The sequence below is a fragment of the Corvus hawaiiensis genome, chromosome 9 (assembly GCF_020740725.1).
Source record: "Corvus hawaiiensis isolate bCorHaw1 chromosome 9, bCorHaw1.pri.cur, whole genome shotgun sequence".
In the NCBI taxonomy this organism is placed as follows: domain Eukaryota; kingdom Metazoa; phylum Chordata; class Aves; order Passeriformes; family Corvidae; genus Corvus; species Corvus hawaiiensis.
In genome coordinates this window covers 11024258-11048701 of record NC_063221.1, presented here as the reverse complement: position 1 = coordinate 11048701, position 24444 = coordinate 11024258, and the positions used below count along the sequence as shown (strand labels likewise).

Sequence of the window (24444 nt, the reverse complement as noted above, 5' to 3'; positions counted from 1 at the left end):
TATAAAGTGCATTCAGCTTGGGCAGGGCTAAGTAGGAAGATATCACTCTGCAGACTGAGCATGTCTATCCTGGTATGATGCCAGAGACGTTGTGGTGGTCCTGCTTTCAGGAGTGGCAAACAGGACAGAAAGGAATTGCATGAGAAGCAACATGAGCAAACCTACTGCCCACCGTGCAGCTGGGGCTTTGGTGGCTTGGGGAACTGGGAGAGCCGTGGCCTTTCCATGTTTCCTTCTACCTGCTTCCGATGTGGCCTCCCTGCACCCACACATCACTGTCTCGGTCTCCTACACTGGCCAAGTCAAACCAATCACAGACACTGGCTCATGAAGCTGCCACCCCTTTGGGTTGTGGTCAAATTTGGGGCTTGGAGAATGGGAGAGATTATTTGTATCAGGGGTCACAGGAGCATGACAGCCTTTGGTTCCTGTGGCAGCACAGGTTTACATAACCTGCAGTACGTGAACAGAAAGGCTGAATTAAGCCTAAAGGGTGAATCAAACCAGGTCTAGCTTAAACCTGGTACATATTTATTATTATCAGGCTCTTGATTTTAAAAACCTCATTGTCCATTCCTTGTTTTGAAGAAAAGCTTGCATCTGGAGAACATGATCCCAGTGCAATGGATACAAATTTATTCATTGAAATGTAAGGTGGCCTAGACCAGCATATCTGACAGGAGTGGCCATTTAGCAGAAGACAATCCCCTGGCTATACCTAGCTAAACATTTTTATGTCTAACTGCCATATGTTTATGCCAACTGAACAGTGACAGGGTCATGTCCTGACATGGTAAACTGAATAATCTCAACTGAAAGTTCAACTGGAACAACCTCAAAGGAAAGAAATTTAAATGTTTGTTTAAAAAATAAAAAATTGCAGTGTTAAGAAATTCCAATAGGACTTGACAGTGCATTATGCTTGGTGCTCTGTAATTACATACATTCAATGAATTATTTAATAGTGAATATACTTACTTTGGCCTTCCACAATGAATTTCACGAAGTAGCCATCTATGGGACCATTTGAATTGTTCTCAGGTTTCATCCATGTAACTGTTACACTTGTGGTATTTATATCCATTACTTTAAGGTGTTGTGGTGCTTTTGGAACTGTTGTAAAAGAAAAATAACAATAATTAACAATAAATGAAAATGCAAGTATTCCTCTTTTTACCTACTTTAATTAAATTAAATTTCATCTGACACTAAAGCAAGATACCAACAACATGTAATATTTTTTCTACTGTACTTCAGGAAATTATACATAAGTATAAACTGAGTATATGCAAAAGCATCATATTACAGTAATTTCATAATTAATTAATTCAGGACAAGGTGACTACAGCAACATCACATTTTACTAAAATTGTCCACTCTTCAAATCAAGAGTTTGAAACTTGTTTCAGACTAGATCTGCACGTTTTTTGTGTGTGTCTTCATTCAAAATTCCTTGTAGTTGACCGTGTTCTCAGCCTCCAAAAAAACAACAAAAAGTTATCACAGTCTCTGATAAAAGGAAAGAAAGGCTTTAGACTGGAAGACTGAGAGGGTGACTGCAATCAAAGAACAACTACAAGGGCAGGAGACCAGGAAGGAAGAGCTGAAGGAGAACCTGAGTATGGCTGAGAATGCTGCTCAAAGTGTATCTTGAATTGGCCATTGAAGATGGCCCCAGGAAACACAGATAATGGGGTTCATAGCAGGGGTTTCCAGAAATATGTGGAATGTAAAGCAAAAGTAAGTATTACACTTACTGTCATAGTCTGTTTGTATGGAGAAGCTTTGGTTGACAACATCCCTTTCATTAAAACGTATGAATCCAATGCAGTAGTACTCATGGTAGGGTGATAAATTTTTCAGTTCTTCACAAGTTAAATTTTTACATCCTGAGTGTGTAGGCTGTGAATCTGTAGACACAAGAAGAGTTTTATCAATATATTTCACAACTCCAAAAGTATGTGGCACTATTTCAAACGGGATTTTCTCTACCATATTTATTCAATATAATTTGTAATAAACTACCATAATATTCCAAACAGAAAAATGTATACCTGATAATTCTGACTAGATTTTAGGTTCTTACACACTTAGTTTGCATAGATCTTTAATTTTCATCAGTAAAGGTCATATGATTTGACTTTCTAAGGAAACAGCTTTCCTACAGAAATCAGAACATGTCATGGGGAGTGTGGCAGAACCCTGGAATGGCTTCATAGCTCTTCAGCTCCCTGAAGCAGGAAATCTCCAGGTGTTCATTACCCATTTTCTGGGACACATAAGAACATTCAGCATTCATATTTGCCCTATCACTAGGTGCCTTTGAGCCATCATGTCCTCAGGATGGCTGGCTCTGAGAGCAGAGAGCCTGGCCTTGCACCGTCCAGGAGCCTGTACCGCCAGTGGCCCAGGCAGCCTATGAAGGGTCAGCTCATAGCAGAGCTGCAGACTGCAGCATTTCCAAAGTGCTCAGCTCCCCTTCAGAAAATCAAACAGGACCTCAAAATCTCCAGAAGTCTGCAATTTGTGAAGCTGGTAAACTCAGCAAAAGAGGTCTCGGTTCCCAGAGACCCCACTCTGTGGGGATGGTAGTCCCTCAGCTGGTGATCCCAGGAATTCTGAACTACCCTTCCCTCAGACTGGCACAATTAATTTAAATCTGCCAGTCTCTCACCAAAAGACAACATCAACAATACTTTAGAAGATAAATAAATAAATAACCCACTGTCAGGCTCCTTTAGAGGTGATGTCCCGTTGCAGGTAACAGTCACATTAGCACAGGCCAGTGAGCTATTCCGACATAACCTGGCAGATTTGTTGGTTATGTCCGTGACTACAAGAGGTTTATTGACGACTGAAAAGGAAGAATATTATACATCATTGTGACATTGGCTATATTGAGTCTTTAAATAACAGTTTGTTTTATGGTTTTTGACCTCTTCTGCAATATGAAGATACAATCGGCATAGAATAATATACAAAGAATTTAATAAGAAATGGAAAGTAAAAATTGAAAAAGCCTTCACGAGATAAAGACCCACAGGTATTCAAATAATAAAGTTTTAGTCCAGACTTCAGCATAAACAGCGACTTTGAAGTGGTGGCTGCTCTTGCTATTGTTTACCACACTGCATATGGCACATGCAGTTAAAGTTCCCTTTTTTCTTTACAATGAAAAAATTACAGTTTGTTTACATTATTCTTTGAGAAAATACTGAGAAGTTTTAATGAGCAATTTCAAAATATCTTGCAAACCATGGACGAAATATCAAAACTTTCTGTCTGATTCTCTGAGAAGCGACAAGAATAGGCAAAGAAACCTGGGGAAGATTAATTACTGCATATCAAAAAAAAAATTTAAAAAAAAAGAAAATAAACTACTGAAACCCTTGTACACTTACCTTTCGGAACAGAAAAAGAACTACTGTCTGAACACCTGCCGTTTTTAACTTGAACAGTGTATCTCTTGCATTTCCGAAGCTGTACTGAACGGTTGCTGGAATTCACAGTTATGCTTTTGCCATCCCCCAATATAAAATATTCTCTGTCTTTTGTGAAATTTTTCAGTTCAACTTCAGCCATTTCAGAGTCGCACTTAGAGTCTTTTATATCTTTAATAATATCTAAAAGAAAAGACACTGTAAATGGAGGTGCAAAGACCAGAATTGTTAAATAACTTTAATCCTACTTCCAGAACTGGAAGACATTTTATTAAATAACCCAAGATGCTAATTGATCAGTTTTATTTTTTTGCTGCTTTATCAGCTTTACCAGTTTTCTGTATTTGAGTTTACTGTTTGGTCACATTTCAAGACTGAAGAAGAATAAGGGGTTTGGTTCTTACCACAAGGTTCTTCAGGTATCACTGTGATAATTTCTACAAGAAAAGAAAACAACATGAAGGTCTCTTAGCAGGTTGGGTTTTTTTCCACCGAGCATTGGAGAAGGGTGACCAATACTGCCCCAAACTCTTTGTTCAATACATTCAATACAAGCACATGTATTTAGCACTCCTCTCACATTTGAAATAGGGAAGAAATTATCAGCTACACATAACCCCATTCTCTAATTAGTTATTTTAGGCATCATGTGTCTTTCACAATTTTCATATGACATCAATGAACTAGAATTTAAACTGGTTATTAGTAACATTTCTGAGTACAAAGTTGCACAAGAATATTCCATAATCACACATTCTCATAGCAGTATGCTAAGCTGCAGAAGTTTTCCAGGATATGTATACTGTGGAATGGGTAACTGAGCAGTATGTCACCAAAGAAACAAAATTTACCTGCTTTTTGCACTGCCACTCTTACCTTTGGAAAGAGATTTGTACAACAGTACAGATTGTTTAATGACTATTTGTACACTGAGATACCCCCAAAAAATTTTAGCTGGTGTTTTCTGTACAGAAGCTTGAGCAAAGAACTTCATCCTGAAAACACTTACTTAAAATATCCTAAGGTAAAGATGTTACCAAAACACACAAATATCTAATTTCTTTTTTAGAGAAGGCAGGCCCTCGATTTGCCTCCCTCCAGGCTGGGAGTCACCTGGCTGGACAGTGGCCCTACTGAGAGGGCCACTGGACAGTCACCAGGACTGGGCAGAACACCCACAAGTAAAAGCTAAGCTCAGTTTGTCAAAGAGCAGACAGCAGCCTACAGCTACTTGAAGGACAGTTGAAAAAGATGGTAAGGGTCTGGATGTACTTTGCACAAGCACATACCTGTATGTTACTGACCCGAGTAATTCCTTACAGCCCAATGGCAATTAAACCCTCTCTAAGTGTTTGAACTACTGCATCCCAAGAAAGTATTACTGCTGTGTGAAACAAAAGGGAAGACACTGGAAAACAGAGAAGCACACAGATCTTGGATGTATTCACAACTTTGAGCTGCTTGGGTGAATTTCTGTGAATAACAAAAGGAGTACTGATACAATAATTGACAGATTTATCCCCCTACTATGTGCCACTGTGTGGAAATAATTTCAATTTTTCACTTGCTTGACAAGTAACAAACCTGGTATCTTTAATATTACTCATAAATAGTTAGAAAGATTCCTAAAAACATCCTTAAGTTTAATGCAGTTGTATGCCTAATTTGTATGCTTAGGTTTGATACATTCTAAATGAATCGTCTCATTCTAACCCATTTTCTGTGCCTGATGTATCATAATTGAGGTAACTGTGTGCAAGTTTGTCACCTATTGTGTGAGTGGGGCTGATCCCAGTGCTTGTTGGCATGCTGACTGATGAGGTGGTGCTGTGCAAGGATGTTGAATTGTAATCATCTGTAAGAAAATAAACAACATATCAGCATTAAAAACTGAAGTTCATTCTTTCATATGGCTTTGTCTTCAGAAATGTCTTACACTACAGCCCTTCTCCACCTTTTTTTCTTAGGGGATTTTTGTTATTTAGAGAAGACGGCTAAAAGAAAAGTCATGTCAAAATAGTAAATAAAACAAAAAAATGAGTATGTAAATAGAAAGCAAATTTTTAGGAGTACACCCCTTACAAATGAATTTTGCAATGTACAGTGACAATTTTTTTGGTCATTATTTAGTCATAATCCAAGACGAAGTCAACATAAAAATGTTACAGTTTGTGAACTGGGAAAAACAAGAACATTTTGGTATATTATTACAGTAAAACAATTAAGAACAGTTCTTGTGCTGTTTCACAAACAGCAACTCTAGGTAGTGCTCATTTGCAAGATCATGTATCTTGCTCACTATATTTCTTACCATATATCATTATTTATCTCCATGTTTTTAAACCACTGACAGGTTTATATATTCTCTTTTAGGCTCATTCCTATTGCTCTTGCTTTGGGGACAGCCTTGTTGGCAGCAGCTGGCATTTTGGTGCTACTGTGACGACTGCAAGACTTGGCCTCCATATACCAGACCTGGTCCTGAGATCCTGCAAATAATCCTGGTATTGCTGCTGTGCCAAATTGCAGACACCTTTTTGATTTGAGGAACCATGAGCGGAAAAAGGCTACCCTGATGCTGAATGACTTCGTTTTCCCCCAGAATTCTGAGAGCAGAGAGTGGCTTCCAAAGGAAGAGTGCAAACCTGCTGAACCATTCCCGAAGGCAGAGGGAGTGCGTGCGGTGAGGGCAGCAGTGCTGCTGTTGAGTGCTGGGGTGCTCGGTGCCGTGCTGGGGCTGGGCGCTGTGTGCGTGGAGAAGTGCGTGCTGTTTGCAAGGGTGGCACCTGTGGCACCTGTGGTGAGAGGTACAGCAGGGTCGTTAATGCTTCACGTCTGCCTGGCCAAGGAGGGACAGAGCTGTCCCCAACACTGGGCTGCAGTGCTGGAGCACTCTCATACTGGAATGCTGGGAATTTTTAAGGAAGCAAAGAGACAGCAAACATTTAAAGTGCAGGGGATTCACAGGTGTCAGATGAACATCCAGTGAGTATATTCCTTTTTGGTTATGTCTGCACCTTTCATGCTAAATGCTGTGTTTTAAAATGCACTCAAATACATGACTCAAAACCAGACTTGTCGGATATTATTGCCTATTAAGACAGCATATTTCATTTTGTTGCATGAATGAAAAGGCATTATACACTCTGTGAGGTAACTGTGTGTGAGAAAAAGAAAAAAGAAATTATCAGGGAAAAAAAATCAATGCAGTTCTCTCAAGTGAATTAGGTTTCTTACCAGGTGTGGTCATTGTTATCGTCTGTCCTGAAAAAGAGAAAGAGATAGAAAAACTATAAATTAAACTTTCAAGGAACTAAACACATCATTGGCCAAAAATACAAAAAGACACATTCCTTCCTCCCAAACATCAGCTAAGCTTTTCCCAGGAAATTACCCATTCTTAAGTATTATTTAGTGGATGTAGCAACAATCAAACCCCCAAAATATCAAGCATGTGGTCACAGAATCACAGAATGGTCTGGGTTACAGAGGATCTTAAAGACCGTCTAGTTCAAACACCAGTAGATGCCACCCAGTAGATTAGGTTTCTCAGGGCCACCCAAAAACTTCCATCCACTTGTTTGGTTCTTCCTTCCTCTTTCTTTTACTTTTTCTACCAGTTCTTTCCCACTATGTTTGTTTCTTGGAATTTATTTCTTTTTTTGTGGCATGTGTTTTTCAGATAGTACTTTCCTGTTTATAATTTCTCTGTTACTTCAGCTTCCCTACATGGCACTTCACAACTGCTGCAGCTCTACTCTTTTGAAAATAAACTCCTTCAACCTTTAAAGCAAAAAGCCAGGTTTATGTGACAAAGTGCAATACTTATGAGGGATACATAAGTATCCTGTTCATGTGCCAGAATCAAAACCATGTCTCTTGTCTCTGACACAGATGATCAACATAGGCAGTTCTCCTGGGACTCCAGAGATTTTCTCCCTATCGACCTGACAAGCAGCAGCACACGTGTTGGTTGCTTAGTGGGCACCATGGATCCTGCACCCCATATGGACAGTTCAGAAAGCTGACAACAGCCATTAAAAACACACAGCCAGTGATGGCAACGTCACCTGCAAAGAGTGAGCAATTTTGTGCTCAGAACTGTCATGAAGTGTATCTAAGCCATGATATGAATATGAATGTAAACAAAAGCTAAAGTCTTGCAAATACTTGTCTAGTGAGCAGCTGAATTTGTTGTGGACAGTATATTATTCAAGATCTCTTACCACAAATTAAAATTTGGAAAAAGCCAATAGGCTGATATCTTACAGAAAAAGTATCAAGAGAAGTCAAATGAAGTCCAGCTAAAAAGAGTAATGCAGTATTTCTTTACAGAAGTGGGGAGGGGTGTTGCCTAAAATCTGCTTCATGAGATGAGGATATGGGTCTGTCTATACTTTGCTTGAAATCATATGACACTGCCAAAATAACATTGCTCTTAATTGTAAGAATATAGTCTCTAAAATGTAGCAGACTGACAACAGGTTGAATAACACGGGTGTAGAAGCCACTACATTAACAGGTCTAGCATGACGATTCATTTATATCTATATATCTTCATTGCATTCTTTTCAAAGCTACAGAATATTAGCAGATGAAGCTTCCTAACCTGAAAGAGGTTACAGATAAGAAACAAAAATATAGGTGATCTTTTGAACTATCAGTGTACCTTCAGCATCCAAAATCTCCTATCTGCAACATTTCTTTACAACAATTGCATAAACAATAGCTATACACATTAAACTGCCAAGGAACCCTGTAAAAGCTAACAGTTATACTCATTCATATTTGCCATAAACAATTAATTTTCAATGTTCTTTCATGGTTTTCAATTCAGTGTTTGAAAACTGGCAGTTGGTCATTCTAAATTCCATAATGTGATTTTTCTTTATTCAAGTGGCTTCTCAGATGAAGAATCAATTATTCCCCCTCCTTTCCCTAATCTTACTTTAGTTCAACACATCAAATATACCTCAAGCTAAAAATTAACCTTCTGTGAGCATCAACACAGATCAACTTTCACTTAAAAAACTTTTCCAAGAACACAATAAAAAGAAGTTGTAGAAAAAGTCCTAAATTAAACTCTGCTCAGATTAGTGAAACATTAAGAAATGTTTTTCAAGCTGCTTACTGATCTCTAATGCAAACATAATAGAAACAAAAACATATACATCAAGACTGCCTCTTCCAAGTAAAGTGAGATAATAAGAGAAAAGGGGGATCATAAGCTTGTTGGTGTTGTGTTTCTGGTTGCCTCATTCACTTCCTCAAGATTCCTGTGAAAATAATTTTCCCCATCCTCCCCCTTGTAAAGTTAGGAATAATGCTAGTAGCTTAAATAGAGTGTAAAGTTTATTGCTCACTCGCAGTGAGAGATGCTAAACATTACACATAATCATAGAACTCCAGGTTAGAAGTGATTTTAAGAAATCACCTGGTCCCACTGCCTTGCTCAGAACAGTGTCTTAAAACAGTCTGGAAAGTAATAGTCCTAGATTGCCTTTTTTTTCCCCCTACAACTAAGCAGTGTTATTTTAACAGAACTTCATGGCAGTTTTATGCTCTTCTAAGCATTTTAAGGGTCTCCTGCTCTCCTGTGATTCTCTTCCCTGATATGCTTTATTGTAAAAATGGAAGAGGACGCAGTTGAAAAGAATTCAATAGGTGGCACCAGAACACTAGAAAATCCTCTCAGAAAGAAAAGCAAATACATTTCCCCATGAAACCTTATTGGGAGATACTTGGTAAAATGAAGGAAAATCAAGAAGGATCCCAACACACCAGACTCTGTTGCTCTGAGATTAATAGGTATATTGCTACTATTCATTTATTTTTAAAAACCTGACCTAGAGCTAACAAATATGTCTGCGTTAACCTCAGGCTAACAAAGTAAACCTCAAAGACAAAACTGTCTGCTCATGTTTATATTCTAAAACATAACTCTGGAAACTTGAAAGCTGAAATCCAAAAATATCTTTAAAATGTAATAAGGATGTCCAATCCCCCAAACGCACGGTGTGCAGTACCAAAGCTTGGTGATTGCCAAACTAAGCAAGTCGGTCTGAGTTTAAACAAGAACTATCCCAAAACTTTTCTCAAAGCTTAAACTGCATCCAACCATAAGACAGTTTTAAGATGGTATGTGTAGGATAGCCCAAGGATAACATCAGATAACCCAAGTGGAAGAATTAAAGCATAGAAAAAGTTCCTACTACTGAAGTAAGTTTTTTAAGCCTCCCTTTCCCTTGTCCTGCTTTGGCCACCAGTTGGTTACTGCTGACTTACCTAAAAGATTTGCAACCCATCAGTAATGTTTGAGCAAATCTGGCCTTAATCACATGCCCTGGAAAAAGGTATAACCAGCAGCTCATCCCACGGGCAGATGGGAGACTGGCTAATTGCTTTCATTCTCCTTCCTCTCTGGCTACCAGTTGGCAGACAGAATGCAGCTTCTGCTTGAAAGGAAGGGTTGAGATGGAATGACAGGCTGCCAACAAAATACACCTAAAGCAAATGAGCTGACCACTCTTTCTGCTGAAAACCCAAAGACGTACTGGCCCTGTAAGTGAACATGCGACTGCTGCCTTATGAAGAAACCTTTTGATGTCCAACAAGAAGAGCAAGTGGAAAAACCGGGAAAGAAACCAGGCCACCAAAAAAAAGCCTATCCCTTCAAACCCCTAGGACAGCCTGGGTCACATCTGGAGGTACAGGAGCTGCTGTACCACCTCTGCAGTACTGACTCTGTGCTCAGTGCAGTGAACTGTGGTTGCACCTGTAGAAGAAGTCCAGTTGTATAAGGAGACAGCTTGTTGCTGTCTTAGGAAAGTGCTTTTACTTGGCAGGACCAAGCAGCTTAACAGAAGACAAGTGGGACCCAGAATATGTTAAAATATACTGTTTTTCAGGGAAGTCCAGGGTCTGATCTTCTCAAGCAGAAGGAAGTGCCAGCACACATTTCCTGTGTGCGTGTGCTATTAATAACACAAACTCCAGCTGATAAGATGGAGATCCTCTTGAATCAGCATTAAGAGCCTAAAAATGTTATCATGTTTATAGGGGCAAAAATCCATTAGCTGATGACAGGGAACATCCATTTTAATTCCATTCTGCTGCTTAATTTGTGCAGTGAGTAAAATGGACCTGGTTTTGTATTCCTGCTGGACTGGCTGGGAGACTACACTTGCATCGCAGCAGCTCAGGCTGTCTGCTCTGAGCACAGGATTGCTGCAGGACTGCATTCCTCCATACACACAGCATAGAGCAATGTGGGAAGGAGGATGCCTCTTCTGCTAATAGTGCATTTGGTGTTTTATCTAGCATGGTACCATACCAGCTGGCTCTTCACATCCAGCTGTACTCCTCGTGTCTTTGCCAGAGCTGGGAGGGGGCCGAGGAAGTAATCCTTCCTCTCAGCCTCATGTCTGTAAAACAGTTGGCAGCCGGGTTTTGCTGCCAGGAAAAATGCTTAGTGATTCTGCAGAGCTGCTGCCCTTTTCCCAGGATCTCTCCAGCCTTTACTATATTGGACAGACCCCAGCAACCCCCACCAGGCAGCATTTTACACCAAGCAACGAGTGTAGGACCAGATTCTGTCTTCCCTCTTTTCACAGCTGAACAACACTGCTTCAGCAGGGTCAGGGCTCTTCACATCTGCACAGAAAGCAACAGGATGTGGTCTACTTGTTCAGATGGAGCAAAGCTCTTTGAGGGGGTCTCCTAGCAAATAGCACAGACATTGCAGCTCCCCTGCAAGCCAACACTGAATTGCAAAAAAAGAACAGCTCCTGGTGGGAGGTGAAGGGTGAGTAAGGCAAGAAGCCTTACAAAATGCTGCCAGCCACCCTTCTTTGATTTATTTTTAAACTTCAAGTGGGATAGGACGTAGTTCACACCTACTTTAAGGTTCCCTTGCGCTGCCAGAACCAGCTAAAGAGACCTTAAAGTAAAAGAGCATCAGGGCCAGAGATGTTACTGTTATTTTTGCCAAAAACACAAAGTGAAGGGATCCACTGCTGCTTTACAAACAAATCTGGGCAGACCTAAGAATAGACTAGCAAACACTTAAACATCTGAGTAATTCTATACCACAGAGGACCCCTCAAATTTTATAGGTGGGATCTCATGTGCAGAAGTGCTTTCATAATCAGAGACTACAAAATTACACTTTATTCTTTATCACTAACCCTGGGGAAGAAAAAAACTAAAACTGTTCCTAGTTTCTGAACAAAGTGCTGCTTTTTGAAAATTGAGTAAAAGAATGCCATACAGAGTTCATATTAAAAATACATGAAATTTTGCATGCTCTGAGTCAAAAAATAAACTACTCATTTGAGTCTACAGTGTAGAACTTTCTCAGGTAACAGAGACATTTCAGAGGGTCCTAAAAGAGAAACCTACTCTTGTGGTCATTGAAGATGAAGTCATCAAATCACTTCTAAGTTATTCGTTATCTAATTGATAAAAGTCTTCATAGCCCTATAGCAATCATAGGAATTAGAACTAAATAAACATTTTAATTTCTTTTCCACAGGCAACATTTACAATATTTATTTTCACCAGAAATTAGGGATAAAATGTTGAAACTGTAAATTTTAATTTAACAGAAATTCTAACATGTTCTGATTGAGAAATGCCAATTGTTTCCTTTTGACACCTGGATTTAATGTCCATTCTGTCTCTTCAGAACAATAATTAAAATAGTTTCCCTCTGATTTCTCAAAATATTTCTTTTTGTACAAGTTCATTAATAATTGCCTCCCATAGCAATTCCTTCACACAGTGCATGGCAGCCTAAGAGCCTGATCCTGGCACTCTTTCCTACACCTTAAACCTTTGGTTAAAGCACATATCTGACAGTCAAAGGTCTTGCTGTTCCCAAACACCTGCCAGTGCAGAGACCTGACTTGCACGGGGGAAGGCGTGGTCTTCCTGCAGAGCACAGCTCAGGAGTAAGTGCTGGCCTGACTACAGCTAACGTGATAGGATGTGGTATTACGCTTTTAGTGAAAACTGACCTCTGAAATTAATGCTTGTTCTAGATCCCTCTCCTTGCTGTCCACCTTCCAAGACTGGAGTTATCCCTATCCTCCTCAAGTTCAGAGTCAACTATAGGCATTAATCAGTATTTACAGCTACGGAGAAGGCAAAAAATTCAAATTAGCCAGCAGTCAAATACAAGGGGAGCAACCAGAACAAAGAGATGGAATTATGAATATATAACTGACAGATACAAGGAGGAGCACAATATTGCAAACTCAGGAAAGAGAAGGAAATACAAACATCAAAGTTTGTCAGAGTTTATAAGGTAAAAACTAATTATTACCAAGTATAACTTGCGCAAACATACTGAGCCTTTCTTAAGAAAAGGAAAAGAAAAAAGGCACAAGAAAAACACTGAGATAATATTTTTTCTCAACTAACCTGAAACTGAATATTTCTGACCATTTAAAAAAAGTTTCTGACCATTTTAAAAAAACTTTTCTTGTTGTGATAATGCAAAATAAACATAAGAGTTTAATTTTTTCAGAGAAAAATAAAAACACAGAGCAAAAGAGAATTTCTCTGATGAAATATTAATTTAATGGAAGTAATACTTGTTACCAATGATATGTAGAGTTTCTCAAAACCATAAACCTGACGTACAACAAAAACCAAAAGCAAAAAAACCCAAAAACTAAAATTAAATTCTTTTTGCCAACACAGTTCCTACAAACCTAAAATAAATACCCAGGAATATTGTGTGTTTAGCAGTCAGGAGCACTTTTCTGTCAACTGCACCATATTTAATTGACATTCTCAGTCTTCACAGGACGACTTTGTGGTAACCCACTTGCACAGCTAAAGCTAACGACGCCTTTGCTGCTCTGTGGTTTCTCTCATGCTGTTTACTTCTGCATTTCTTCTACAGAACCCTGCTCAAAAGGAAGAGGGTGCAGCATACTGTTGTTTAGAGCTTAAGTGCTTCCAAATGCAAACTGAGTTACCATAGCACCCACATGCCCAAGCAATCAGACTTATCTTAGTGCTAAACCACTTCTCTAGTGCACTCGTAAAACATCCCTATTAAACTCCTTTTCATCACATTTGCATTTGTAATTATTTTCAGTTGTACAGGTTCATTAATATGACACAGTGGGGGCGGGGGGGCAATCTTTGGGATGAAGTCCAGGCTGCTTTGCAGAGAGTACTTGTCACCATGTGAATTGTCTGCAAGAGAGGAGAATATCAAACCCTGAGGTAATAGTTCCTTCAGCTGTGAAATGCTGGGTACCCTTCACAGTCATTAAGAAACACCTATACACAAGGAATGGAAGATTGGCTGTGATATTTGTTTGGCAATTTTGCGCTACATGCAAAAAAAATCTGTTAATATTTGCCCTGCCCTTTATATATTTTCAGTATTTGTGCACATACAAAGTCTTGAGCCAAATTCATGTTGTTCCCATGCTAAACTTCTCTGCTCCCGAGGGCCAGTCCTTCTGACTTGAGTCATGACTTTCCTAGCCCTGCTGCACCTTCCTTGATCTTCCTTTCCCACATGGACCATGAACAGAAACACTTGCTCCATATTTCTCTGCTCAATGGCACTGATAGGATGGTTCTGGATTTGCTGAATGGATATTGTGTATGACAAGCAGAAGGAGCAAAGAACTTACACCTATTATATTGTCCTCTCCATTCCTACTCCATGGTTTTTGCAATTGCCAACTCTATTAGTCATAGAGAGCTGTGGAGGACAGCAGAAAGCAGCTCAGTTCTCAAAAGTTTTGATCATAAAAAGAGGCTACAGCTGAGAACTGACTGACTGTTGGTGAGAGTGCGAGGCAGGGGCAACCTTCCTTCATTTGAGGCCCTTCATTGGACCACGGCTTACTTAAATATCTGACTTGCTTCTCTGCTTCTCAGAGACAGATATCTGAGTTCCTTCAAGATTAAAGCATTATCTGGTTTTGTAGATCTTCCTGATTGCACATAACTTTTTATATAATTTTGCCAGCAATAGAAAATGGGTCCTTTGCTCTGATAAACAGAATCAACTTGGAAATACTTCTCTAAACTGTCTTTAATTAGCTCAAACTTCAAACCATAAACAATTTAGTATTGTATGAAAAGTAGGGGAGGCTGCAACTAAATGATGTTTAAGGTCTATTCCAACCCAAGTCTTTCTGTGAGTCTGTGATTCTAAAATCCCCATTTTAGCCACTGATAACATAGAGACTGTTGAAATCAGAAATACCTTCTGTTTGCCAGAGTCCAATTAGCATGAAGTCCTTGGATCAACAGCTCTGTACTTACTGAGAGCATTATATCAGTGAGGACTCTAATCAGCGATTTTCAAAAAGATTCAGCCAGTGATTTTTAAAAAGAAATTAACATTTCTTCCAAGAAATGACATCTCCCTGTGAGTTATTCCTTTTTGTAGTAGTATTCTTCTCTGATCCACTGCTATGTTAAACACCTTAACAAACCACTTGGTTGATTGCTATGCACTGCAGATTTTTTACTGATAAAGGACACATAAATGTACCACAGGAGTGCCTTGGCTTCACCTTGGCCAAGGGCTGAGGGCAGGGCAAGCAGGGCTGTGTGGTGGCACACAGACTCAAGCCAGCAGGACCAGAGTGTGACAAATGACAGAGCAACAACCCACCAGAGAGCAACACTGAATAACTTCTGCAAAGGTGTAGTGGGGGTGTTCCTGGGGCTGCACTGACACTGACAGCACCTGAGTGACCCTCAGGTAGTAGCTGGCAGTAGCAGCTGGGGACAGAAAGAATCCAGAGCCCCACAAAGCTGCAGTCACAGAGTACCTCTGGCACAGGTGAATGTACAGCTGGTAGCTGCACTGTTCCCATAGTTGTTCCCCTCACCAAGGTAATTCAGTACTGCTGCAAAAATCACACTTTTCAGACAGGGCTGTGACTACAACATTTCTGATACTTCTAGGAGATGGCAAGTGGCTCAAAGGAGTGTTGGTCTGAGTGATGCAGTGATGCTTGGTGCTACTGAAGTGGCCCTGATACAGAGCCAGATGGTGGGGCTGGGGGAGTCAGCTGCTGTCTTGGATGAGAACAGGTCCCGTGGTTCAAATGAGCACATTGGAGTCAGAGTGAAGATCTGAGTGAGGATCTGCCTTTATCTACTCACAAAATTAAACATTCATTTTTAATTGAATTATCTGATGCTTGTGCAGTTCAGGCCTAAAGAAAACCAGCTGTTTATACCACAGCAGAGTAATGCATGTGCTATTATTCAGTACCTCCAGTCACAGTGCTGGGTTTTATTGTGCCCAGTTACTCTGCCTGCACAGCCTCAGCCTTTGAAAGATTCGCAAATCAGGATAAAGATGTGGCACAAAAATTTCCTTTTCCAGTGATCTGTCATTTGTACTTCTGTGACTTCTTGCTCCGAGCTTAACAGAACCCTCAGCAGTCCCTGTGCTCCATGAGCTGAAGTCCCAGACTCACATCTCCAAGCAGCAATGCTCTAAACTATCCTGCTAGTCTCAGTCATCTCCTATGACCCAGATTTCTTCCAGCATGAAGAGAAGATCCTAACCAGCACTGGCTGATAGACAACTAGCTTCTGTTTCTTGAAAGGATAGAGAGTACAGAGGGAAAAAAATCATGCAGCTCAGTGGAGAACCGTTCCCATACCAACTCTGCCTGCTGGGCAGCTTCCTCACCCTCCCGGGGCTGCCAGCTGCAGCCAGCAAACTCTCTTTGTTTCAAGGGACAGTGATTTTACTTGGCTACTATCTTCACTTTTTCTTTTTCCTCCAGACATTCAGGCCAAAATTTATCAGAATTGAATATCCGTCATCAAATATGCTATTATATATATATATATATATATATATATATATATATAAAATAACATTTTTGTTGTTCATAAAATACTATGACAGCCAGTATTCACTGACCAACAGCTAAATCAGCTACATACTTGTTAGGGTGCAATTTAAAACACAGTAATCTCTACACACAAAATGTTGATAGGAAGCATCATGTAAGGGTCAGATTCTACCAGCATTATTCATGCAAAAATCATTTGAAAAGTAAATCACTCAGTGACGCATATCATTCTTTTCCAAAAAGCTGCCTCTTGAAATTTATCATTCATTTTTTATTATTTCCCTGGAGGCTTTTAAGAAAAGACTGGATGTGGTACTTAATGCCATGGTCCAGTTGACAAGGTGGTGTTAGGTCATAGGTTGGACTCAATGATCTCAAAGGTCTTTTCCAACCTAGTTAATTCTGGGATTCTAGGATTGTGTGAAAAGCAGAAATTACACTATTTAAATTAATCAACATTTCCTATATTTGATTTATGACCTGAAATCCATCTTGTACTCAGCCAGAATGAGAAAAATTGGGACTGTGACCAAGTCCTACCCAGGAATTCCACTTTTTACTCAACTGCATGAGTGGTTGGATGTACCTTCCATTTCTGTGCCTCTCTAACAGCCCATGCAAAGTGGAGATAGTGACATATTGCAATTAGAAATCAATTTAAAATGATGAAGTTCGCAGACAAGAGATCTGAAAGTGCCATAAAAAATGTGCTCACGTCCATCTGATTGCAGGAATAGGAACAGGCTGCAAAGAGAGAAACTCCTTGAACTTGAGCTCCCCAGAATGCTATGCACACCCTTATGAAAGCCTCTCCTTATCTCAAAATCTGGATTGCAAAAGCTGGGTTCTGTCCCTTCAGGGAAGCAGAGCAGCTGAGCAGGTCAAGAAGAGGCCCTTACTTCATGCCACGTCAGAAGCAATGATGAACGGATTTCAGAAGATAACTGAGTCCAACAATTCCTCCAGAATCCAATAAAAACATTAAGTGAAAGTGATTTTTTGATCCCCTCTCCTTCTTAATTTTTCTCTTGAAATCAGATGAGCAATTTTGGTACCCAACTCTGGGCCATTCACTCCATTTCAGATGTGCTCTTTTTTTTCCTCTTTCTCCATCTGCTATTTTCATTATAACAAACAGGAGATGTGAGATCCACCTTTAACTAACAAACCACCTGATAATCACAAGCAGAGAGAGGCAAAACCAGTTAATCTAATGTTGCTTTAAATCCTGTGCTGATCAACCTTTTCTAAAAGACTCTATGCTGAATGTTTCAGGAAATAAAGGCTCAGAATGGCAGTATTACACTCTGCTCAAAGGGATTGTGGTGCCCCACATTCGAGCAAAAATCTAAAGCTAATGTTCCTCAGGATTTGAACAAGACAGATTTCAGTATCTTTATAAATAATTCAAAGCAAAAAGAACATAAATAGTCTATGCTTCCATCTTTTGCATGTGGCAAGCAAGTTTCATTAGTATTTCACGAACAGTTCCCTTTTTTATTATAATTTTTTATTTTAAAAGCATTAAGTAAGTGGTCTGGGAAAGAAAAGTAAAATCAAAGATACTAGATAAGGATGCTAGACAATAATTTATTTAGGAAAAGAATTTTATGGACCTTTCAATGTATAGGGACCCAGGGAAAGCCCTCAGGCCAAGGTTAAGAGAACATCCAATTTCATGCTCCAAATAATTTTACACTCTTTATATAGGCACAGCTATGCACAAGCCAGGAAATTCCACAGACCTGTAAATATTTCTTATGTCTAATAGTAAGAAATGTGTATATAGCAACATTACACATCTAATGACAATAACAACAACAACTCCCACTTGGAGGTAGGAGGTCAGAAACTAAATTTGATTCGTAAAACAACTATTGGTTTGTATACACACATCCACATGGATGGAGCAGTTTGGAAGCAGAGCGTGTACTCTCTGCTGTGAGGACAGATGGAAAAGCTGAAGCAGAAAGACACAAGTATGTGAAAATGTGGGTAAGACTTTTCTAAGTCTGTACTTTTACAGTATTTGGTTGAAATACTGGTGAATGTATGGCCACATGGCCTGGTAAAATTTACTGCTCTTTCATTTTTAATATGGAAATAGTTAAGATTTTTTTTCTATTGCATAGACTAAGGCATTTGAAGATATTATTTAGCACCTATTATTTAGCATTTCGTACGTATACCCCACAAAATTGATAGTATGAACAAACTAAAAAAGACAAAACCTTCCGGTAGGTGTTCAAGGAAGTACAGAAATTTGTCATTTGTCATTTACTTCAGTAAGAATTAAGTATAGTTTAATAAAAGATCATAATTTGAAAAAAAGGTTATCTGAGTCAAGACTGCTACAGAGTCTGGCACATAACAGATCTCTTAATAACTCCCCAGCAACACAAGCAGGAAGTGGGGACTCACAGTGCTTAATTCAGCACTCAGCTCTGCTGGCTCAGGAAGGCACGTGAGCCTTCTTTGTACCTCCACTTGGTGCACGGAGACAACTCAAGTGTGGGATCACCTGGGTTTCCATGCTGTGCTCTGCACCAGCATGTACACTGTTAGGAGTACTTGGATAAACTCAGCTATCATCAATGCCCTGCATAATCTACAGCACCCACACCCAAACTCTTTGTCAATTTTTTCTGCTTTTGTAATACTTGATGCTGCAAACTGAAATTCTGAAGGCAGTTTAATTCATATTAAAATTATGAAAGACAATTTATAATGGTGCCCAACATTAACAAGGCAACTGAGAAAGACAGAGAGACTGCAGCATTTCAGTCAAGATTATCAAGAGTATCCTCATGAGCAGAAAGTTTGAAAAATCTATAAAAAAGTAAAACTCTAGCTTCTGGATTTTCATTTTGCTGCACAAGACCGTTTTGTAGGAAATTCCATGGTCAAGGATGCATGATAGATGCTCTGCTCATCTGCTACAAACCCAATCAATTCTACATTGCTAGCACAGTGTGATCTTTCTTTCCTTTTGGATATAAAATATATTCCTTATATACATTTACATAAGACCCAAAGAAATTAAGGACAGACCAACATCATCTGCAGTGACGACAGCATAAAGCAGTCTGAAGAAGTGCAATGAAAGATATGTCATGAAACTACTAGCCTTCTTTTTAGGTTGACAGGGTCAAAGGAAAGCTTTACAAAGATTATTAAACTTCCAAGAAAATAAGGAACACAGTGATCAGGGAATGGAACCCTGTACCAAGGATATAATGTGTTTCTATTAGGGTAAAAATAGCCAATCCTCCAGGGCCACAGCAGATGGTGTAAAAGAAAATTGAGTTAAAGGCTGTCAATTCATTTTTGGCACATGTATGGGGCAGACAGCAGCCCCAAAGGAACAGGATTCTCTGATGAAGGGAAACGGAACTTTTTAAAAGAATTCTCCAAAGAATGCAAGAAATGGCACTGAGGTCCACAGCATCTCCTGCACTGAGCTGAGATTCCCCTGCTCAATCCCCCATCATGGGTGATTGGGAAACTGGCATTAGCAGAGGAGCTGGCTCTGCAGCGACAAGTGGCTGATGGCTCAGTGGCATCCCACTGCACTTGGTATCATGAGGAACTTCTCAAATCAGAACCACTGTAATCTATTTGACCATGGCTTTGGTCTACATTACATGAGGAATATGGGCCTCTTGCCAGAGCGTTGGCTCTCCAGCCAGGAGTGCAAGTGTTTTTACTTGTGCAAAGGTACACACTGCTAAAATGGCTTAACTGCCAAGCTTGTTTTGTCTTTCAGTTTTAAGTTACTGGCAGCTGCTAATGAAAGTAATCTTCTACCTCATCAATGTTAATGAGCTTTGGCACTACACTCCTGAATGTGGTTGTAAAAGTCCTGCTTCCTCCAGTAGTTGTGTTACTGCTTGTTCAGGGGCCTCTCTGCCTGGCTTTGCTGTACCATGTAATCGCATCCTTTTTGGCTATGACCACAGTTAGTCAGCCACATGGTCTAACTCCCATTTCAGTTTAAATCAACTTCAGGTTAGATTTGAGTGGCTTAACAATGGGAGGGTTCCCATTATCTTGTTTCTGCCATCAGACCTTAGGGGACAAGGCTGAGAGTCAATGCTGGTGTTTACCCATTAGTCAGCTCAAAGTTTTGGTTTGGCAGAGATATAGAGACATTACATACAGTAGAAACCCACTGCAATCCACCACCTCAGTAGGAAGGGGCAGAAGAATTATTTTAACACTTAAAAGTAGATTAAAGTCTTGTTAAATGTGTTTGGTCTGTAGTAGTAAGTTTGGCAAAATGTCTGCCTCTGTTCCTTCCTAGGCCCTGCATTAATGCTGACACTGACAACAGCTTATGAAGCACGGCTGACACATAAATGCGCTCAGAGAAGGGGTTGGGAAGGTCCTGCAGGGCTCCACTGCCTTCTGCACATCCACCCAACAATGCTACTCTGTTCTGCAGCTTAAAATTGCAAAAGCCATATGTGATTGGCTGCTTTTTTCCCTTTTTTTTTGCCTTCTGCCCTTCCTACCAGCCAATGTTTTGGAGTTCCTGATTCGATGCTCTTTCATCAGCCAACCTCTAAGCTGCAATGGTCCCACGTTCAAGGGGCTGGTCCCCACCTGCCTGGCTCCTCATTATCTTATCATCATGCATCTGCTTATGTCACACTCCAGGAAACTGGCCCACAGCTCTGATGATGCCTCCACAGCACAAATATCCCCATCTGCAAGATGCGTTCAGCCTCCACAGCCTAAACACTGACATGTTCTTACACCAGAGTTTCACTAGGAACTTAGAGCTGCTTCAGACTTGCCACCTAGATTGCCTTTTAGGATGCCTTTACAGTTTGCTGTCTCTCTGACAACTTGATCAGAAATTCTGAAATTCAGAGGTGATAAGATCACAAGGATTAGTTCAGTCTTCTACAGAGATAGTATTAAATTTGTTTGCCCAGCAAGCCTGTGATGTATAACCATGGCACTGTTTATCTTTCTAGTCTTGAGCAGTTTTCACTGGGATAATACGGTTTGACTTCTGGTAAACTAAGAACCTTAATTAAGATTTATATTTCTTTTCAGATAATAACATTTCCAAAATAGATCCAGTCAGCCCCACTTAATAATTTATTGCTAAAGGTAAATAAAATTTAAGTTGCTAACATTACAAAATAATAAAAGGAGAATGTCCATTTCCCTAGTCTATAACTTCATCTGAAAGGTATATGTATTTCAAGACTAAAACACAGCTGAATTTCAACAGCTGCATATTCAACATCTTTTGTACAAGGGTAAGAATGGACACAGGAACTGGCAGCAAATAATGATTACAGATGTACAAGAAGAGTTGCATTAGTTAGCAGTTATGTGAATTTACTCCTGTTCACCTGCAAACCTAATATGGCAGAGAAGAAGCCAGAGCAGGTTTTGCTCCTCCTCTGCCACCACCAGGAAGAGTTGCACAAGCAGCAGGTTAAGCTCACAAGGTGTGCTTTCAACTGTGAAGAGTATAAGGCAAATCAGGCATAACTTCTTAAACTGCTGCTTTTTAACAGTTTTTGGAGCTAATGGACTTTTTCAATTTCCTGGTAAATGGCAGCCTGCAAGAACTAAATGGTGTGACAGGATGTGGGTGCCTTAATTTTATCTCCATGTAGCAGAGCACTGGGCTGTACTTAGCAAAGCAGCTCTCAGCTTGCACTGAAAGCAAGTACCTTCCCATTCCCAGGCAAGGCTGCCTGTCAACCCACAAATGAGTAAACTTCCTAACTGAGGTAAGGGGAATGGCAGCAACATACAGAAGTACCAACACTTCAGCCTACATTGTTTGAAGGCACAGAATTTTGCAAAACTAAAGAACCAGAAAGTGTAGATGCCCTAATGACTCATTTTTTTCATTTTTAGCGTGCTTTTTAGCTACAAAGCACTACACAGGCAACCACCACAATGACCCAAACCTCATGGTACACTATGAGACAGCAAATATCTAAGAAAAAAGACTGTAATTTACCTTCTATGAGCATTGCACAGAATATCCAGAGACTGTCCTGATCTAGGATGATCCAAGCTGCCCAGTACAAACATCCAAAGCACTTTTTTCTTTTATCCTTCTGCTATTACTGTTTCAAGTATTCTTTTACTATTGAAGTCTCATTGATCTAAATTCCAAAGAGCTACCATTAAATGATGATCCCCTGGCTACCTCTACCATAGCAGCTGATGCTCAGGCATCTGATTTTTATTCTTATTGGAATTTCATATTCATAAGTCCTTCAAGAAATGTTGGGTGAATTCCACAACATTCAGCTCTGAAACTTACTTCCTAAAGACAACATCCACAAGCTTTTTCTCATAAGTCTATTCATAAGCTTTTCTTTCATAAAAGAAAATCTAGCATTAATTAAAAAGAAAAAAAAGTGCCATGTCCCATTTCTGCTCTTTCCCAGTGCACCCAGAAGCAAACACCTCGTGCTGTTAAACTGCTGGGCCCCCTCCCCACACCACTAACAGATTGTAGCCAACCCTGCTTTCTACTGTTGTCATACTTTCCAGCACTGAACAGGAATCTCTCTGGGGCTGACTGCATGAAAACTTTGTAAAAAGGCACTTTAGTCCTCTGTTTTATTGCTTCCATTACTTTTTAAAAATCTAGCAGACCCATCGAGTTATTCACAGCTTTTCTCATACATTGGAGTAATTTGTTAATTTATTGTGGCTTATGTGATTTCCTGAATTAATGTCTTCCTTTTGGTAATAATTACTTCGAATTTTACCTAGAGTAGTTGATATTATCTTTAGATAGCATCGCTTTAGATGGATTTTCATCTTCAGAAGAACACCACTAGTACCTACACAAACACTCATAACCCAGCTTTAATTGTTTTCTCTGGCTTTACTGCTCCCTCTCCATTTAGGCTGAGGCACACACTGGAGCAGTGTGTTGTCATAATTTCCTTACAGGTTCTAAGATTTCAGTTTATATTTGTATACTTTCTTTCCATACAATCTAAAATCCTTTCTCCCAGGGCTAACTTTTAACACTTGTCCTCCCAGAGAAGACTAGAGCTCATATTCTGCAGAAATAGCACTGGGGATTTCAAAGGAGATGTAACTTTTACTGTTTAAATTATACCCAGAAGATAGCATATATATTTGCAATACACTACATTTATGTAGCCTACTAACATCTCTCACTTTTTAATACAAGTGTGCATATATTTTTACAATACTAACTCCAAATGAGATATTTATGAGATAAGGCAGTGGCAGAGATATACCATGAAGCTCTTCATGGTATATCTCTGCCACTGCCTTACACTGTGCAAGGAGTCCTTTGGTTAGGTAGGCTGGGAGCTTGATACAGCTGAGTGAATTAACTCTGTTCTTTATATGCCCAATTTCCAGTTTAACTTAATGGTATTTGCAATGAGATTCTACAAATGTGTGCCTTGTCCTCACAAAGAAGAATGCAAACTCAATTAGTGTTCACTCCCAAGCACTGGGAATGGAGAAGGGTTTTTCAGACCATTAAAACAATCACTGCATCTGCATATTGTTACCTGTGCTTTTCTTAAAGTAGAATAAATTCTCTGTGAAAAAGTATCAATTAAAACATGACATTAAACCAAGTCTGTATTTAGGTAAAAAGTGGTGAATTACTACAGCAAGAGCAAATCAATCACTGGAAAAATTACACACTGCCTAACATGAAGAGAGACATCCAAATGGCCTCAGGCTCCATCCTTCATGCATCAGTAGAAATCGATGAATATCACTATACCAACAAACCTGAAAATGTTTCCAAGATTGCAGGTCCAGATCAAGCACCTGACACCAAAGAGGAAGCACTTCCATCTGCCACACTGGCTCTGCATGAAGGAAGTCTAAAGGTGCAGGAGGGATGGAAGCAGCAATGTGAGTCAGGAGCGACTTCCTGGACAGCCAGAGGGCCGACAGCCAGGCAAAGATGTTTACACCTGGGCACATCACACCATATTTCTCTTCCACTTTATAATTTTTATGGATTTTTTTTATTTAATAGTTTGCATTATTAAGGTTTTTAAATAGTTTCCTATTAATACAATTTCTCTAATTTAAATTTTAAAAAAACCCCAACAAGTAATTCTGTCTGCTTAACAAAATTACAAATATTAGAAAACAGCATA

General features: G+C 39.6%; 1 protein-coding gene across 4 annotated transcripts in view; it reads right to left on the bottom strand.

The window, feature by feature from the left end:
* The window catches only part of PTPRC (protein tyrosine phosphatase receptor type C), a 61387-nt gene that overhangs the window by 19568 nt on the left and 17375 nt on the right, over positions 1–24444 (bottom strand). For 2 of the 4 annotated variants that reach the window (XM_048313178.1, XM_048313179.1), the window contains 8 exons: positions 6678–6704; positions 6086–6235; positions 5209–5295; positions 3845–3877; positions 3402–3623; positions 2726–2854; positions 1758–1910; positions 979–1113 (listed from right to left, as the gene is read on the bottom strand). In XM_048313178.1, the coding sequence (XP_048169135.1) occupies positions 979–1113; positions 1758–1910; positions 2726–2854; positions 3402–3623; positions 3845–3877; positions 5209–5295; positions 6086–6235; positions 6678–6704 (936 nt within the window). The remainder of the gene's footprint in view (positions 1–978; positions 1114–1757; positions 1911–2725; positions 2855–3401; positions 3624–3844; positions 3878–5208; positions 5296–6085; positions 6236–6677; positions 6705–24444) is intronic. The other 2 variants (XM_048313180.1, XM_048313181.1) reach the window with 2 other exon arrangements.